At 36.3% G+C, this 18,887-nt stretch overlaps 2 protein-coding genes across 2 annotated transcripts; both read left to right on the top strand.

Annotated features, from left to right (window-relative positions):
• The first annotated feature begins 893 nt into the window (after window positions 1-893).
• Window positions 894-6,986, top strand: LOC142635567 (serine/threonine-protein phosphatase 7 long form homolog). Its single transcript, XM_075809704.1, has 6 exons — window positions 894-1,068; window positions 5,007-5,107; window positions 5,234-6,003; window positions 6,319-6,372; window positions 6,579-6,714; window positions 6,819-6,986. Exons 1-6 carry the CDS (start codon window positions 894-896, stop codon window positions 6,984-6,986), a joined length of 1,404 nt encoding a protein of 467 aa, XP_075665819.1.
• Window positions 6,987-9,408: 2,422 nt separating this feature from the next.
• Window positions 9,409-11,046, top strand: LOC142635566 (nuclear pore complex protein NUP98A-like). Its single transcript, XM_075809703.1, has 5 exons — window positions 9,409-9,414; window positions 9,497-9,613; window positions 9,711-9,888; window positions 10,253-10,315; window positions 10,964-11,046. The coding sequence occupies exons 1-5, from the start codon at window positions 9,409-9,411 to the stop codon at window positions 11,044-11,046; spliced, it is 447 nt and encodes a 148-aa protein (XP_075665818.1).
• Window positions 11,047-18,887: the final 7,841 nt, after the last annotated feature.

Here is an 18,887-nt window from a genome sequence, read left to right as displayed (position 1 = left end):
GCTCATTTATCCCTTTCTCTACTTGTCAATACCTCCAACCCTCTCCTAAAAATGGGTAGATTTGCCTCCTTAGTAAATTCCATCATGACATTAACTGGATTTACAATCTTCACCACCTAAAGGGGCAGGGATATTACTTAAAATCTAGGTATCTCGAGGTTAGACTGATCCAATGCCTCCTTGAATCCAACAAGGGTCTGAAAAAAGATTTTTCTGATCATATCAGGGAATTGGCACGATGGCCTCCCTTGTCCGACAAGGAAAGGGGAGCCAGGTGAGGCTCTGGGTTTAGATAACTACTTATAATCACCCTCTCTTCTTTTTCTTTAATTTTGGTCTATATAGAAATATTTTCTTGATTTAATCTTGTTTTTCTTGGTGATTTTACAGACAAACGCACTGCTATCTGCCATTTCGACCTTGTCAACCAAGCAAAATTGGACGAAATATTGAAGGCAGAAGTATTTGTACACACCGATAACCAACTCCAAGAAGCACATTTGATCCTTGACTACAATCCCATCTCCAAATCTTTCTAGGCGCCAAAGTGCATGATTGGAGCAAAAGACCCACGCTTACACTGGATAAGTGTTGCTGCTGAGGGTTTTCTTGTCTCTGAGGGCGGCCACATTCCCCAAGTTACTCTTGCCTCATAACCCATTACTGAAGGTATTCCCACAATACCTCTTCCATCCCAACATACAACTAGTGCAGCGACCTCCTCTTAACCCAACATAAAGGAAGAGGAAGAAATCGTTGAAGTTTCAGATTCCAAGGACGAATTTGAAGTTTTCAACCAACCCACTTCCCCGGAGAGCCTAGCTAGTGACCTCGGCACTTCATCTTCGGAACCAACAAGTCATCCACAAGAAGAAACTATCAGCTCTGATACAATGGGAATTCAACGCAAGACCAGGCAGAGCCTCAGAGATATAATGGAGTCCCAGGTGGGGAGTCAAGAGCCCGAAAAGACTGCTCAAACCAAACTGCCCCAAACTAAGGTTAAAGGGCCAGAGAAGTCTTCTCAGCCTAAACTCTCCCCCTCTTCCACCCACTCAACCCCAACACGTTGACCAGGCTGATCATAATAGAAAGAGGGATCAACCTAAGGGCAAGGAAGTGGTTGAGGGGGGGGAAGAGCCACCTTCCTAGAGACGTGAAGCCTCGAAAGGGAGCCAAGCAGGCTCGAACAACACATATGACTCTGGAAAAGAGGCTGAGGTTCAGGCCCCTGTATTTGCCCTAATCTGGGCCCTAGCGATGATCTTAGAAAATCATGAGGTCATTACCGACGCCTCCATCAGAGGTTCTGACCCAGGAATAGTTGCATGTGTGGCTGACGCTTTAGAGCAGGCTCTTCTGCTTCCTAAAGATATGGTCTAGTTGAGGCAAATGAGGAAGCAAGATGTCTTCATGACACTGAAAAAGGAGCTCGCGATGGTAAGATTCCCATCTAACTTTTTTTCAACCTTTACTCATTTTTTTTTAATACTTAGTTTATCTGAATTGACTATGCCCTTTTGTGAATAGGCCGTCCAATCTGCTCATAGGGTTGAGGAGATAGTTATCATCTCACACACACGAAAATAATAATACTAGTGTATTTAAATCGGGTTTATAATACATTATATAACCAGAGTACAACTACAAAAGGACCTAGCCTTTGTAATTGTAGACTGTGGTTATAAACAGTGAACACTAAACATACACAACCAATGTGGGAAAAATATCTATTTTTTTTAGTAAACATTAATACTTATTAGAACACAAATGAAAATAGTAATACTAGTTTTTTAAACCGGGTTTATAATACATTACATAACCAAAGTACAATTACAAAGACGTCTAATCTTTGTAGTTGTAGACTATGGTTATAAATAATGGACACTAAATACACACAACTAATATGGAATAAACATTCATTTTTTTTAGCAAATGGTATTACTTATTAGAACACACACAAAAGTAATACTAGTATTTTAAATGGGATAAATTGTTAAATACAACTTGTATTGCATACAAACAATGTGGTGCAATAAGAACAACACACATTGAATGACAAAAAAGATGTTAAAAAGTCTATCATCCAATGGAAAGTGAAACATGACACTTCATAAGACCCGTTTGTTTTCCCATCTCAAACTCATATTTTTACATTTTAAACAACATTACACACATTTCTACGCACTTTTTCACCCACACATATTTCAAAAAATTATAAAAAATTACAAAAATCTCATCTCAAACTACCCTACCAAACACCCCTAAATATCTCCACCTACCCCCAAGTTCTTTCTTAGCCTCTATTTCATCATTTCAGTTTCATACTGCCATTTCATTTCCCTTTTATTTCATATTTTCTTAACGACACGGTTTCTAGTCTCTCACTCTTCAATTTCTACCGTTCTCACTCTTGAATTTCTTCTCTTCTTTATCTTCACTTTTAACATTTTATGTTTTGTCTTCCTCTATGTTATTATTTTTCCTTGTGTTTTTAACCCAGTGCCAGTAGACTACCAATGTCATTCTTTACTCTAAATTCTATTTCATTTCTTTTTGGCTGAAAAAAAAAAATCTAACTCGATTTCATTTAATAACTCTCTCTTTATTCATTTTAAATTATTTCATTAAATTTTCAAAATATTCACTTTTCTTCAAATTTTCAAAACACTCACATTCACTTTTCATAAAATGAATAAAATATTTATTTGGAGAAGTTACAGTGTTATCTATTTTTTGGGGGAAGCATGGTAGCTAAATGGCGTTTCGGCTAAATATATAGGGAAGCCTAGGCCAAATCGGCCCAATACCATCATTTTTAAAAAAAATTAGGCAAAAAAACTGTTTCGGAAGTAATTGGGGAAATACCACTTTTTCCAGTACTCGAGCTCACTAAACTCGAGTACTAGATTTTACACTTCCACCGTGGCATGCCAGCATGGAATTTCTATTAAAAAATTCACCTAGTACTCGAGTTCACCAAACTCGAGTACTGTATAATCTGGTACCCGAGTCCACTAAACTCGGGTACCAATCTGGATTGTCCGCCAACTTGTGATGGGAATCCAGATTTATACTCGAGTTTCATCTACTCGAGTACTTTGAATGGTACCCGAGTTCTTGAAACTCGAGTACTAATCTGGATTGCAATTTTGTGTATATGCCCATTATACTCGAGTTTCATGTACTCGGGTACCATTCAAAGTACTCGAGCTCGAGTAGATGATACTCGAGTATTGCTTACTAAAACCGGTCATTTCTAATCTCTCATTTCTCACTCACTTGTACACTCTCACTCTCCAAACCCCAAACCCATTTCATCGTCGGCAACCTCGGACTCCCAAACCTGTTTCATCGCCGGCGCCGCCGTACAAACCCCAAACCCCTTTCATCGCCGGCAACCTCAGACTCCCAAACCCGTTTCATCGCTAGCGCCGCCGTACAAACCCCAAACCCATTTCATTGCCGGCGACCTCGCACTCTCAAACCCATTTCATCGCTAGCGACCTCGCACTCAAAGGTTAGCAATTTTGGTAATTTTTTTTGTTCTTTCCATGAGTTTTTAAGTTAGGATATTGTGAATTTAAAAAACATGAATTGAAAGAACTCACTTATTAGAAAGAACTTATTAGTTTTAAAAATAGAAAGAACACATGAATTGAAAGGCTAAGATTAGAGCCCTTTAAAGAAAATCAATCAAGTGCTTAGGAGATTTTTTGAGGGAAAAAAAAGGGAACTTCCTTCGATGCCCTTTTAAAGTTCTAAAGTTTTTTTTTTTTTTTTTTTTTTTTTTTTTTTTTTTTTTTTTTTCGGGGTGGTCAAAAAATCTCTCCATGGTCGTTGATGTTTGAGTTTAAGGATTTCTAACATTGTTTGTACTCTCTTCTGTAGTATCATTTAGCCCAAAGACTGAAAGGACCATTTAATTTAAGCTTCAAGATCCTTGTCTACAGTAGAGGTAAATCTTCCTTTCTTTGTGTGTGTGTGTGTGTTTTTTTCTCATTTTTTATATCATATTTTTTGCCTTTTAATTTTACACGTTTAATTATTTTTGTTCTGATCTTCAATTAATTATAGCTTAGGAACATACTTAGAGTGAAAATTAGAATAGAGAAGGGTTTTTCCTCTTAAGTGTGTATGTACTATGTAGCACCACCCTAGAGACCTATGTACGCAGCCTTGGTCATGTGTACACATTGCAGAAACCTTAGAAATCTTTATCTTCTATTTTTGTTTATTTAATGCATGTTTGGTTGATGTTAGCCTAAGCTAAAAACTTAGAAATAGGAAACTCACCCCTTATGTATGCTTGAATCGTGCTTGTGTTTATTTTGATCTATGTTTTCTTAAAGCAATTTGCATGTTTAGGACATATCCCACTTAGAAAAACCCTTCCTAGAATATGGAAAGAAGGTCTGTAGTGAAGGCCAATCCATTGAATTGAGCATACTTGAGTGTCTAGCACTTTCTGAATAATTTATCCTAACTTTGGACCATAGTTTGGTAATGTAATTCTGCATAAGGGTCAAGAGCGGTTCCTACACCTAAACTAGATGAAGGGTCTGTTTATTTAATGCATGTTTTTGGTCATAATAATTATTGGTCATTATTTTATATATATATATATATATATATATATATATATAGCCTATTGTTTATATTTTGCAATTAATCAAACAATTGGTATATTCATTGATATACAAATTCCAATACTAACTTTAAAATACAACTAAATATTAAATATAACTTAAAACTAAACAAAGGGATGAAGAAAGATAACATGTATATATAGGTACTGACTTTAGCAATTTGGTTCAATAAAATTACACTTGAGCCACCCTCAACAATAGCATTTCCCCTCTTAAAGGCCATAAAAAAATTATTGATATAAAAACAAATAAAAAAATTAGTGAGATGCTATCAATGAGATGCTATCATTTTGATTTAGCTTATGGGTATTTGATGAATATGCTAATGAGCCATTAATCACCTTTAATTTATGCCAGGTATGGACCCACATCGAGCAGGACCCTCTATAGGGACTGTCTTGACGAGGCAACCTATGCATCGTTCAAGTTTGCTTTGGGATGCTCCTTTGGCAGGCGAGGTATGCACTTGTGTCCAAAATCGTAATCAATATATGTAGTAGAAAGATTTTGGGCATTATGTTTGAAGTGTAATTATTACGTGGTTAGTGAATGCTATTATTAATACTAAGCTGCTTTGTTTGCAGGAAGTGCCAGGTGTTCTGACTTGTCGTCACCGAGATAAAGGTCTGTTTGATGGTGGGTTAGATCCACGGATTGCCGCTTATATCACAGATGCGGGGTTAGATGGGCTACTTTGGGTCCCACATATGGACCTTGACCATGCACTGATCACGGCCTTAGTGGAGAGATGGCGGCCAGAGACGCATTCATTCCACTTGCCCCACGGTGAGATGACCATCACGCTACAAGACATAGAGGTCATCATGGGGGTACCTGTACATGGCTTGCCGGTGGTAGGATTTACCCATATGGACAATTGGCGTGACTTTTGCATGGATTTGCTAGGTACCCCCCCTCCACCGGACAGACCAGTTGGTACAAAAAAGAACACTGCAGTGTTGGAAGGGCCGAGGATAAAAGCCAAATGGCTGGAGGAGCAGTTTCGCAACCCTCTTCCTGCTGACGCCACTGAGGTGCGTGTGCAACAGTATGCTCGGTATTACATACTCCAAATGTTGGGTAGTATACTGTTTATGGACAAGTTTGGCGAACGGCTCTCAATCATGTATCTACAATTTTTCAATCCAATCAGCAATGGAAAGAATTATAGTTGGGGTAGTGCAACATTAAGTTGGCTATATAGACACCTCTGTAAGGCATCAGAGAAGACAGCCAAGCAAATTGGTGGTGCACTGCTATTAGTGCAGTTGTGGGCGTGGGCGAAGTTTCCACAAATATGTCCTGTGATGAGGCATCCACACCAGGCACTGCCCCCAGGTCCACTTGCTGTCAGGTATGTAGGATTTTCAACTTATTTATCGTTTTACATTTCCGCATTAATTTTTTTCGCATGGGAATTATGTAAGTAACTAATATGAAGGTTATGTCTGTGTTGTTTGGTAGATGGAAAGGGGCTAAGATAACAACTGACCATCCAATGCATGTCCTGCGCGCCTATCGTGTGTCGCTTGCTTCGCTCCGGCCAAATTAGGTATCGTGCCTTACAAGTGGGAACCAACCACTTTATGGTTGTTTGTATGGTTGTTTGTAAGATATCGTTACACATATATTGTTAATATGGTTTTTTGCATTTGTTGGATCATTGTAGATTGTCTGGGAGCCATATAGAGATTATTTGGGTTCCCTGCCCGCATATTGTACGGCAAGCCAACACATATGGAGGTCCATCGTGCCGCTCATACATTTTTTGGTGGTTGAAGGCCATCACCCCGAACGTGTTCTTCGACAGTTTGGGATGAAGTAAGGCGTATCGGACAATGTCGATACTTCCATTGAACTTCACAAGATAACACTCCAAGGCAAGCATGAAAAAAATTGGGTTCAAGAACATGCCACTCATATTGCTAGATGGGCTGCGCATGCCACAATTGCTGAAGCACCGCCCTTTCATGGGGTAATGAGCTACAATGACGAGTATATGGCGTGGTATCGTCCCATCACTGTTCGGCATATTATAAAAGAGACCTCATACTGGGACACTTTGGTAAGTTTACAAAGATTGTTCTATTATAAATGTACCTCGCTTCGCATACTTTAGTTCCAAATCCTAACACTACTCTTGTATACTTGTGACAGGTTGAATCATAGTTGAGGATTATGGTGAAGTTCGAATCAAGGTCTGAGATCTACACCGACTGTATGAATGCCTTGCAATCTGTTGAAGAGATCATTCGATTGACCTTGGACGATGCACGCACTGTGGGCAACGCAAGTGAACCGGCTGTAGGGCGTGGTTGGCAAGTAGGTGGATGTTGAGGGCATAGAGGTCGTCAATCTAGTCAGCGCCATGCATCTAGTCGGCGTCCCACAACTGCGAGCCGTCACACATCGGGTGGGCATCACACACCCGTGCATGACCACACGATGGAGGAGGCAAGTCAGACATCAGATGAGATGTGTTTGGACACTGGTTATAACATGGGCTCCATGGCACATGATGATGTGGGTCCATCCCATACGTTTGCCCCGACATGTCGGTCCCCATACATGGTTCGCGATGATACCTGCCCACCCATATCCTCTCCCCCACCGACTACTGGCACTATCCCCGCAGATGTATGTGGTAGAGATGAGATGAAATTCATGCCCACCCCTGGGCTACCCACCCCTGGTGCCATCCAGACAGAGATACCCACCCCCCCCACCTGAGGCTTCACACAGAGAGGATCGGCCGCGAAGGCCGTAACGGACATGGACACATCCTTCTGACTGTGGGACTGGACATGGTACTCCCCCTCTTATACTGATTACATATGCATCTCTTTATGGTTAAATGATTTGAATATGAGTATTTGCTTGTGTTCTTTTCAGGCAAGGTGAGACCAGTCAAGGAACCAGGGAGGAGAAGAAAACGGGGATGATTTTCGATGGTCAATCGCATTGGTGGAACCAAAGGGTGAGACCAGTCAAAGGTCTTAGAATCCAACGTTGAATATTGTACATATTATTTTCTGCTTGAATCTTCTATTTCAAATAATCAGATACTCGAGTTTGACTTTGCCTTATATGATTGTATATTGCTTCTAATACTTATTACTTATAGCTGTATGTGCAGTCAAATAATTTTTTAACTAAAAGACTTGCTATACACTTTTCCCAGCAATGACATCAATCATTAGAATTGAAATGAATGCATTTCCACAATTAATAGTGATAATTTAGTTCAATGAATCCCAACCCCCTTGGCAGAAACTTTAGAAATGATTCAATTGTACTGAGGACCTGTCTGGTTTCAAGTTAAAGATTCTGTGATTGCTGTCATAGTTAAGGTTGTTTTTTGGGTCTTGAAGGTTTCAACTTTAATATTAGTTATTAAGTTCTTATTATTTCTGAGTTTGGAATTTTATGGTTTGCTTGGTTATATATCTAATTTGCATTCTTTCACTTCTCAATTTCACTGTTCAGCTTACTGCTTCACAATTCAATGTATTCTGCAGGAATCTGAATCTTCAATGGCAGCAATACTGGCTTCTCACAGCTGTTATTTCTGCAATATGGAATCAATAAACCAAGGAAGAACATGTAATTTGTATCTGACTTCTCAATATGTTGCACATGCAATTATTTTATGAATTTGCTAGTCTAAGTTCTTATTTATACAGCCTCCTGTCTCTGTGAACATGTAATTTTGTGCTCCTGTCATCAGTGTTGAATTTTGATGCTTTAGGTAATATTGATTCTTGAGCAATATATTTTTTTAACTGTGTCTTCACCTATAGCCCTCTTTTTCAATGCCTTTTCAACCGGCTTAACCTGCTCAGACAGCTAGCACTTTTAACCTTAGTAATTATGGTCAGACACAACCAGGTAACTTCAGTTTGTACTGTTTTTCTACGTTAATTTTTTCTAAATAATAGACCTTGAGGTTTTTATTTGATGGTATGCTAACTTAATTGCTTTTCTGCCTTTGTAGCTGGTGGAAGTATCTTTGCTGGATCATCAGGCACTTTGGGTCAAAGTAACATTGGACAACTGTATGCCACTTCTGTAGTTACTGCTTTATGCATTTACTATCATTGAAAATCCATGCATACAAAGCACATGGATTTGTGTCACACACGCATCCACACCCAATAACACTTGTGTTTCCATTCAGATTAGAGAGAAGTGTTTGATTGATACAACCCAAATTCAGCTTACATGAATTTTAAAGTGGCAGAGATTTTAGGATGAAGAAAACTGTATTTGGTGAAGATGCTTTAAAAAGAATAAAAAATTTGAAGTCTCATATGTCACCTAAATACTGATATGACTGGTTTGGGTAATTATTTATTTGGGTTTGGTTAATGGCTGCCCTTAGGGCATTTGTTAATGGACTATTTTAGGAAAGTTTTGATTCCACTTTTATGGAAAATTTAAAAAGTTGTAAAAAAAAATCAGCTTCTTTTTTCTTTTCCCATTAAAAGTTTCTAAAAATATTTTTTAAACCAATGCTCTTAGGGTATTTGTTAATTTTTCCCTATTTATAAAAGAAGTGGTTTGTTTGGGTTGTTACCTACTCCACATTGCCTGAATTGCTACATCTGGTTTGTCACTTCTTGTGTGGGAGTCTTTACTCTGTTTTACTATGTCCATCTCTTGGATTAACATATATGGTTTGTTTTTAATAACTCTATGGACACACAAAATTGACATTTTCCCCTTCAATTCAATACGGAATTTCTTCCTTGACGGTAATATGACTGTCCTTACTTTGATTTATTGAATTTGAATTGGTATAATTTTGAGATGAGTATGAACATGGTATTGATAATGCTTTCTATCAGGTTGTTGATAAACTTGCTCCTGTTCGAATATCATCCTTATTAACTTCTCGACACCTGTCACAAAGGCGGATTAGGTTGCCTGCAAGGAAATATCACACTAAGAATGATGGGCCGAAGGTGAGAATGATGCTTCTGTTAAATTTAATCTTTGTTTTAAAACGATTATAACGTAGCTATGTAGTGTGTTATGTTAATTGGTACTTTTTGTATATAGGTTCCATTCTTTAGCGATGATGAAGAAACACCCAGCAGCACACCAAAGGCAGATGCTCTTTTCATTCCTAGGGAAAATCCAAGATCACTGGTCATTCGTCCCATAGAGCAGTGGCCTATGAGAGCTAGTGTTGAGAGAGCATCTCCATTGAAGGAATCCACTTCGGTGCATGAGAATGGTAACTTGTTAATAGCATTTAAACTCTTTATTCTGCTTTATGCTTGTCCCATAGTGTTAATCCTCATCCTTGGCCCCCTTCTGTCTGCATGTCTCTCTCGTATGCTTTACTTTACAATGGTGGAATCAAAGTTGAGAACAATTTATGGGTGTGTATAATGACTTTATGACAGCAATGCCAAGAATCATTGGGCATTATTCTCTCTCCCCTGTTAAGATTTTTGTCTTAGCAGGAATATTCGGATGTTTTTTTTTTTTTTTTTTTGTAATCCTCTCCTATCAGATTCTTGGATTTTTGTTGTTCACTGAACAAGTCAAGGCTAAATAGTTTTTGGCTGACTCTTTTAAATACAATGTTGATTCAGAGAAAGTTTCTGAAGAGGCAGGTACTCCTTTTCAAGGTGGCTCCATCTCTGAGGATAAGGATAGTAAGTATATGTTTCTTTATGACTTTGTCTCAACTAGTAATTCCTTATGACTTAATTTCGTATGCAATTCTCTCTTTCTATATCAATAATGCTTTTTTTATTCTATGTCAACAACAACCAAATTCTCGTTGGCTGTTGAAGCTGAGTTATAGCAGAGGGCTATTCAGGAAAAAACTGAAAAAGCCGTGAAGAGCTCAGGGAGGAAAGGAATAAGGGAATTGAATGGTTTATTTAGCTCTGTCAATTATGATTCAGCTTCTTCAAGGCGCATTGGTAATGGTAAGGAAAGGGCTCTAATTATTTTCCAATGAATTTGAAGATTTTATCTTGGAATGTTAGAGGTTTGAATGAGAAGGAATCCTATTCTTTAGATTAGAATAGCTGCCATAGGACTTCATAATCTCATTTTCTCTAAGAGTATTCATTTGGGGAAATTTAAGATCTCAGTGTTCAATATGGAAGTCTTGTGTAAGAAAGAAATAATATCGTATGAATTACTGATCTGAGAATTTAAAGATAGTTTGTGTAAAGGCGATGAATAATTTGTTAGGTTATAACTTGAGTTGAGACATGTAATTAATGTGTTTTTGGTCGAATACTAGCTTTAATTTGGACACTAATTTGTCTTAATCTGTGAAATTATTGCAGAGAGTTCAGTTGAAAATGGTTTTGCCAAGGAACAGGTTCATAATCTCAAAGTCAATCAGAAACCAAATGGGGTTCATGAATGATGATGCCAAAATCATCAGTTGGGTCACTTGTCCAATCTAGAGCTCTTGACGACCTTGTAGGACCTGCAAAATAAAGGAGGAACTAATCGAAGAGACCACCAGGTTGTGCCTGGTGGGGGAGCCTCCGATGCTCAAATTAGTATCAACCCATATCTTTCGTATGTAGATAATGTTTTGTAATAGTTTGTGACGTACCTTCACAAGTGAGATGGACTATCCCTTTTATAGATGATTTAGATAGTTGTTGTACATAATTGGAGGTGATTATTACCCATATGTAACCGTTATCGTATTGATGGGCGTTTAAGACCGATGAGTAACGGTCGCTATTAATGTGTTGAATGTGCTTGAGTGGTTACATCTTTTGGCCTACTAATGATGCAAGGTTGTCCATTAAGATAGACGACCTTAGTAATTTTTATGGACTCATCAATTGCCCCCCATTCCCAAGTCTGATTTTGCTTTATGCTAGTCAGGCTTTGGGAATTCTTGACTTGTTTAGATTTAGAATGGTAGTATTTTTGTAACGACTTTTTAGTATCTACCTTTTGAAGGTCGTTTTGGACGTTCGAGTAAACATAGCTTGATCTTGAAAGTGAGTTGATTTCTTTGGACGATCATTTTTTATCACTTGTTGAAAAGTAAGGTAATTTCCTTGGACGACCATTTTTTATCACTGCTAAAGAGCGAGGTGATTTCTTTAGACGACCATTTTTTATTCATTTTCTGGCTGTCACGTTTGATATTCTTGATTTGCGTGCGACTTTTGTTTGTGTGAGAATCCTTGTCTGCTTACACTTGTCTAAGGGTACTTAGTCACTTAGCCACTTTTGGGTGACTTACATTTAGTTACGGAGCTTTGTCATTTAGGTTTTATCAGTGATTTACATCCATCTTTGTAGAATCTTATCACTTAGCTTTTTTTTTTTTTTACTTACATCCATTTAAGGAATCTTGTCACTTAGGCTTCGTCAGTGATTTACATCCGTCTTGGCGGAATCTTATCACTTAGCCATTTTTTGGTGACTTACATCCATTTAAGGAATCTTGTCACTTAGGCTTCCTCAGTGATTTACATCCGTCTTGGCGGAATCTTATCACTTAGCCTTTTTTTTTTTTTTTTGGTGACTTACATCCATTTAAGAAATCTTGTCACTTAGACCTCGTCAGTGATTTACATCCGTCTTGGCGGAATCTTATCACTTAGCCATTTTTTTGGTGACTTACATCCATTTAAGGAATCTTGTCACTTAGGCTTCCTCAGTGATTTACATCCGTCTTGGCGGAATCTTATCACTTAGCCTTTTTTTTTTTTTTGGTGACTTACATCCATTTAAGGAATCTTGTCACTTAGGCCTCGTCAGTGATTTACATCCGTCTTGGCGGAATCTTATCACTTAGCCATTTTTTTGGTGACTTACATCCATTTAAGGAATCTTGTCACTTAACCATTTTTTGGTGACTTACATCCATTTAAGGAATCTTGTCACTTGTTGCTAGAAAGATTCCTTATTGCTATGTCATTTTGGACCTTCTTGAGGCCATGTTGATATCTGCATTAAGTAGCACATGCACTTGCCAAGGCTTGGTTAAACAAGAATTTTAGAACAATTCATATATAAATAATAAGTTACCAATAGCCTAGGCGGACCTTTTTCTTATTTCCTTGTAATACTAGAGTTTTACCTCTTTTGTGATCTGTCTAGTAATGCATACATTTTTGCATGAAACCTTACTAGGTGTAAATTTTTATAGGCGAATATAAAAGAGACAGATAAATGTGTTACCTTAAATGACGATATCATTTTGTCACATACCTTGATCTTTTTATTGCTGGGATCTTCTTGACAAGCTCTTATATTTTTAAGATGATCATGAGCTCTTCTCTTTTCAAGATTCTTTGAGCTCAACATGATACTTCAAGTCTAAGGCCTAGATTTTTTTTGCTTCAACTTTTTTGAAGGTGTAAAAACTAGGCCACGTTGTTGCCTGCGTTCAAACATGAAAAGGGCAATTCTCGTTTGTTGACGACTATAGGAGTGGTCTACCATGATTGGAACCCTTTTTCTTTTCTTTTTTTTTTCATGCTTTGATGATTATGGTCATTGCTGATTGTAATAGCAATTTCCTCTTCCTTCTTTTTTAATTGTATGCTTAAGTCACTTCATTAATACTAGCTGTTAAGAATGACAATGTACAAATATGCAATTACTTGCTATACAATTATGGATGTCAGTTGACGAAGTGCATTCCATATGAATCATAGAGAAGTATTCTATGATATATAAAAATTGAAGCTATTTGACTATATGCTTATTTTAAACCGAGCTTTGTTAGGTGCTTGCACCGTATATAATTTTCAAAGCAATTTAAAAAAATTTTGGTGAGTTGACAAAGACAAGAATTTATTGAGACTTAAACTCATGACCATATTGTGAATATGATCATCTAATGTTTTAAGTCTAGGAGACTTAATAGAATGACGATGGAACATATAGTCATATTAGCTATGATAATTGTAATAATTTTATAGCAATATTTTCAACATGATTTATATGTACATATTTGTAGATAATCATGCAAGCTTGATATGCACTTAATTCTAATAAGATAATATTTGGCATGGCTAATTAAAAAGAAAGGAATAAATGAGTTACCTTAACAAGAGAACTTAAACCACGATACAATTTTGTATGTACTTTGATCTTTTCATTGTTGTATTCTTCTTAACAAGTTCTCTTGCCTTTAAGATCTCTTTTTTTAAGCTTAACATGATATTTCATGTTTAAGGCTTAGATATCTTTTGCTTCATTCTTTTGAAGCTGAAAGGACTAGGGCACTTTGTTCATTCAAGGTTATATCTCCTTCCTTTAGGGACAAAGGTTATGCCAGGTGCTTCTATTATTATATGCCTAATTGGTTACACATATACTACAATTTAAAGAGAGTACTTATGCTTGACATGTGATTTGTCATCATACTTTCATATTCAATAAATATTCAAGCTAATATTTTAATATCACGTCTCATACATACCATTGTGTGAGCCATTATGTAATAGACATATAGCAGTGCCAACAATTATAGACATATAACAGTGCCATTGTGAAAGAAATATTTGTGATGCTATGGAAAGAGTCTAGGCCTTTCCATGATTTTTGGCCTTGGTATAAAATTACCTTATAGTAGTTTCAACAATTATATAGAGATGTGGTGGTATGATGCTATCATGTCACATACCTTTGACCTTCTTTTTAGCAAGCTCTTCTTGATGAGTATTCGTTTTCAATCCTGTGAATTTGATAGTATATGTACAATCGAGATAGTATAGTTGCTCTAGTCCAGTTAATGTACTACATGTACTCTTTTTGTTCACAGTGTTAGACTAGGAGCAACAATACCAATGAAGAAATTCATAAATAATATTAACCACAAATGTATAAAATTTTCTCTAATTTAAGGGCGATATATGTTGATATAACATAATGTCCCTTAGAGTATTTACATAACACAAATATATTTTGGAATTCTTTCTCAAAATTAAAGCAGCCAATATCATTTAGAAATGTTTGGAATAGTGGGTCATGATTATTATTTGTGAGTTCATAATCAATCATATGCTTGTGGGATTTCTCCTAAAAAGAGAGCCACGGAAAAATATTTCTTCCACTACTTGCATACATTAGTGTATAACATATGAGTTTTTTTTGGACGAACTATAACATATGATATTGATCAAAAGAAAACAATGTTTTGCACACGTAATTAATTAGTTGTGCTTGTGCATATGCTAAATCTAGAACTTAGGCATGTTGTGCTCCCTTTTAAACGAGCAATTAAGAACTTCAAGCTCAAAAATATCCGGTTTCATGCTTTTAAGTACCCAAAATTGGGATCTTTAAACTTTGGAAAGTCAAAAATCAGCTTCTCTTACTTTTAGGCAAATTGCTGATTTTTCTTGAAACTTTCCTTTTAAGTTTCTAGGCTTTTGATGGAATAATAAGAGGGGCTATCTTAAAATCATTTAAGATCGAAAGTTAAAAAAAAGGCCTATTCCCAACATTTATGAGACATAAATTTTGATTTGATTCCATATGGGATACACATAATTCTTCTCCGCAACAACAGTCATGGTAAATATATCAAAAGAATTTGATTTGCTGTGTATTTTCTACCATTTTCAAAGTTGACTTCCTTAATTGGTACCATTCTTTATTAAGCAACTTTTTGGTATACTTTCCAGAAATTACGTTGCCTAATGCAATGATGAGTATACAATTAAAATTATATACCTGGTAGCTGGCTTTCTTCAACCATTTTCTTCTTTTTATTCTTTATTTTTCTTAAATTTTTGTAGACAATAAATGGTCTTTTAATGTGGCAAAACCGTAATGATATTTGTTTTTATGCCAAAAACTTGTATTTTCAAATGCAATTTGACCTCACAATCTTAGTAATTATAGAGCTAGACTAAAGGAAAGTATAAGATTTCCTTGGATTTTTTTTATCGCATTTAGTTAGTAACTTATGCAATGCCTTAAATTTAAGATATATACGTTACACACATCACAATCAAGTTTTGGAGATTAAGCTAACAAGAGAGAGAGTGAGTAAGATTTAATTACCTGTCGCCTTGGAGACTTTTTTGAAAATTGAATATTTGAGCCCACCTTTGCAAGGATGTTAAAACATGCATGCTTGGCTTAGAACCACTTCGCGCACATGACAAGTGACTTGGATGTGTGTGTGGGACTTTTGGTATCCTTTTAAGTTGATTCCCTTTCAATGAGCTCTTTTTTGGTGGGTTGATATTGGCTTCAAAGCTATTGGGGCTTGACTCCCCATTTGTGATGTCAAAGGAATTTTCATAATCTTTGGTTGTATTACCCTTTTCCACTTAAGGGTTTTTGATATTTTTCTTGGTAGGTTCTTCTTGACAATTTCTTAAGAATATAGGTACAATCAAGCGAGTCTAGTTACACTAGTGAATAGTTTAGTACTTATACTGTGCAAAGTGTTAGACTTGGAGCAACCTTGTCAAGTAAGAAATTCACAAATAATATTAACCACAAATGAATAAAATTTGTTGGGGGCTTAATATTGCTTTTTATATAAATGAGGTGTAATATAGTTTATATTAAGCTCTGAAGTGTAGTGGCTCAGTGAAAGCATGATGCTAAAGACCACTAAAGATTTCATGAAACCTTTTGGTGGGATTTATGTATGAAACAATTTAAATTCTCCATTCTCAAAGTGTAATTATACATGGAAAAGTTTAAATGGTAAACTTTGTTCATTCTATGGTGGAACATATGAAGATATAAAATCTTATAACTTAGCAACAATGATGGAATTTATTTTAGAAGAAACGTGCTGAAACTAAATATTTTTTATACATATTGGCGTAAATTCTAATGATTTTGAATTATGAAATTTTACAAACTTGCATTCCTTAAATAACTGGATCCTCTGACTCAAAAATAATGCTATTAGCATATTTTTTTAAACCATCTTATGTCTTTTTTTTTTAGAGAAAAAACATCTTATATCTAATGATATTGACAACTCTAAAAGTAAAAACATATAATGTTTTATACATTTAATTGATTGCTCTAAGGAGCATTTACAAAATTAATTTCTATTAGGAAACTAACTGTAGAAAGTAAAAACATATAGGAGTATTCACTAACTTTCTTCATCCAGAATTTCCTTACCTTCAAAAATCAAAACTGAATAACTTTGGGTTTAATGCCTAAAGCAGATTTTTTTCTTTTTAATAAATAACTTAGACAGGCAATAAGATTCAAATCCACCTTTTTAGTGGTCAAAATCATGACATACTACAATTCTATTAAGATGATAAATTTCGGTCTCACTTTTCTCAAATGGTAAAATATGAGATTTCTTACCTTTGACAAGGGCCATGCAATAAAATTTGACTTTAATTTTTCTATCTTAGCAAGATGCATTAGGAAAGAAAAGTAGTGATATAAAAAACCATAATGTGTGAACATCAATTAGGATATTATAAACATTTATTTATACAGTAAAGGGACTCAAACGGTTTGTTCTGATTATATTAGGAAATGTAGTAGAACTCTTTTTGATGGTCATAATTAGAATATCAAGGCTATAATGCTTGACTTATATTTAGCTTTAATGGAGGGGATTTCAAAGAGTAAATGGTGATATTCCTTGACCGATCTCTTTCCATACTCTTTTTCCTAACTACCAAATATAATATATTCCTTGTACGTGTGTTGGCTGTAACTATAAAGCCTCACTGTTGTACAACTATTCAAACCCAAAATTGGAATCTTAAATTTTGGCTTGACAGCAATCAAAGCTATTCCAAAGCTGGTATAAAATTTTGATGTCCTTTTTATCCCCTGTTTTCGATTTGTAGAAATAGGGTATATATTCCCTTGTACTTACCGTTTTACTAAATTAAATTTTCTACCTATTTTACCTCAAAAAGCTGGTATAAAATTGGATGATATCTCTAGACCATACATATTTATTACCATGAATTCACGGTCTTCTAACTATATTAGGACATTTTCCATCAATGCTTAGCATAGAACCTGGGAATTATAATAATGTCTAACGTTTTGCATTCTAGGATGGAAAGTATAATAGTTATTAATTCCTTCACCCTCATGTGTCTTTTGAGAATAGTGTAGTGTGAAAGAAGATTAAATATTATTTGCAAATACTTGGTGAGTATAAAAGGGGAAAATGCGTAAATCTGACCTTTAGATTTTAGACCATAGTGTGTTCTGTGAACTGGGCCATATCCTTAAGGTTTGTCGAGGTCGCTTGAATTTTGTGGTCATCCAGCGTTCAGTCCATGCCTTATAAGGATCAAACCATCCATTTGATCTCCTCTACACCATAAGACCCGAATGCGTGCTTTGTTTCTCTACTTCAGGGGTGTGGACCCTCAAGGAGTCAAGGTAGAGGCCATAGGGTTTAAGACCTTGGATTTGGGTTCTCACATCATCATCTACTTAATTGGACGACAAAGTCATGCTTTGACGAAGATGGTGTGTCAGTGACACCTCTTTGTCTCCTCCATCTCAACCCAATCTTATATTGCAAAAGTGGTCGAAGAAATGAGAATGTGCAAATTGAAGAGATGATCAAAGGGTATCATCCTATGAGATAATCTTGGTCCGATATCTTCTTCATAACCCTTTATTGAGTTAAGTAACCCTTTGTTGTAGGAAGATGTTAGTGGCTAATCTCATTCCCACAGACGGCGCCAAACTGATGATGCCAAAATCATCAGTTGGGTCACTTGTCCAATCTAGAGCTCTTGACGACCTTGTAGGACCTGCAAAATAAAGGAGGAACTAATCGAAGAGACCACCAGGTTGTGCCTGGTGGGGGAGCCTCCGATGCTCAAATTAGTATCAACCCATATCCTTCGTATGTAGATAATGTTTTGTAATAGTTTGTGACGTACCTTCACAAGTGAGATGGACTATCCCTTTTATAGATGATTTAGATAGTTGTTGTACATAATTGGAGGTGATTATTACCCATATGTAACCGTTATCGTATTGATGGGCGTTTAAGACCGATGAGTAACGGTCGCTATTAATGTGTTGAATGTGCTTGAGTGGTTACATCTTTTGGCCTACTAATGATGCAAGGTTGTCCATTAAGATAGACGACCTTAGTAATTTTTATGGACTCATCAATGAAGATCATTCTGTTCAAAAAGGGGATTCTTATATGACACTCAGTGGAGATTCAAATCCGCAAGGTTACCCCTTGTATGTGGAATTGTTTTGATTCTCGAAGTTGCGTTAAGGAGCCAAGCTCTGCACTGAACA

Source organism: Castanea sativa, chromosome 5 (genome assembly GCF_040712315.1).
Source record: "Castanea sativa cultivar Marrone di Chiusa Pesio chromosome 5, ASM4071231v1".
Lineage (NCBI taxonomy): Eukaryota > Viridiplantae > Streptophyta > Magnoliopsida > Fagales > Fagaceae > Castanea > Castanea sativa.
This window is presented reverse-complemented; position numbering and strand designations above follow the sequence as displayed.

What these genes read in the sequence shown, in the direction of transcription:
- LOC142635567 (XM_075809704.1), top strand. Translation starts at nt 894, where the DNA reads ATGGGAATTCAACGCAAGACCAGGCAGAGCCTCAGAGATATAATGGAG. An exon ending in CACCCACTCAACCCCAACAC is followed by an intron (nt 1,069 to 5,006) that starts GTTGACCAGGCT and finishes AATTTATGCCAG; the next exon opens with GTATGGACCCACATCGAGCA. An exon ending in ATGCTCCTTTGGCAGGCGAG is followed by an intron (nt 5,108 to 5,233) that starts GTATGCACTTGT and finishes CTTTGTTTGCAG; the next exon opens with GAAGTGCCAGGTGTTCTGAC.
- LOC142635566 (XM_075809703.1), top strand. An exon ending in CTAAGAATGATGGGCCGAAG is followed by an intron (nt 9,614 to 9,710) that starts GTGAGAATGATG and finishes TTTTGTATATAG; the next exon opens with GTTCCATTCTTTAGCGATGA. An exon ending in CACTTCGGTGCATGAGAATG is followed by an intron (nt 9,889 to 10,252) that starts GTAACTTGTTAA and finishes ATGTTGATTCAG; the next exon opens with AGAAAGTTTCTGAAGAGGCA.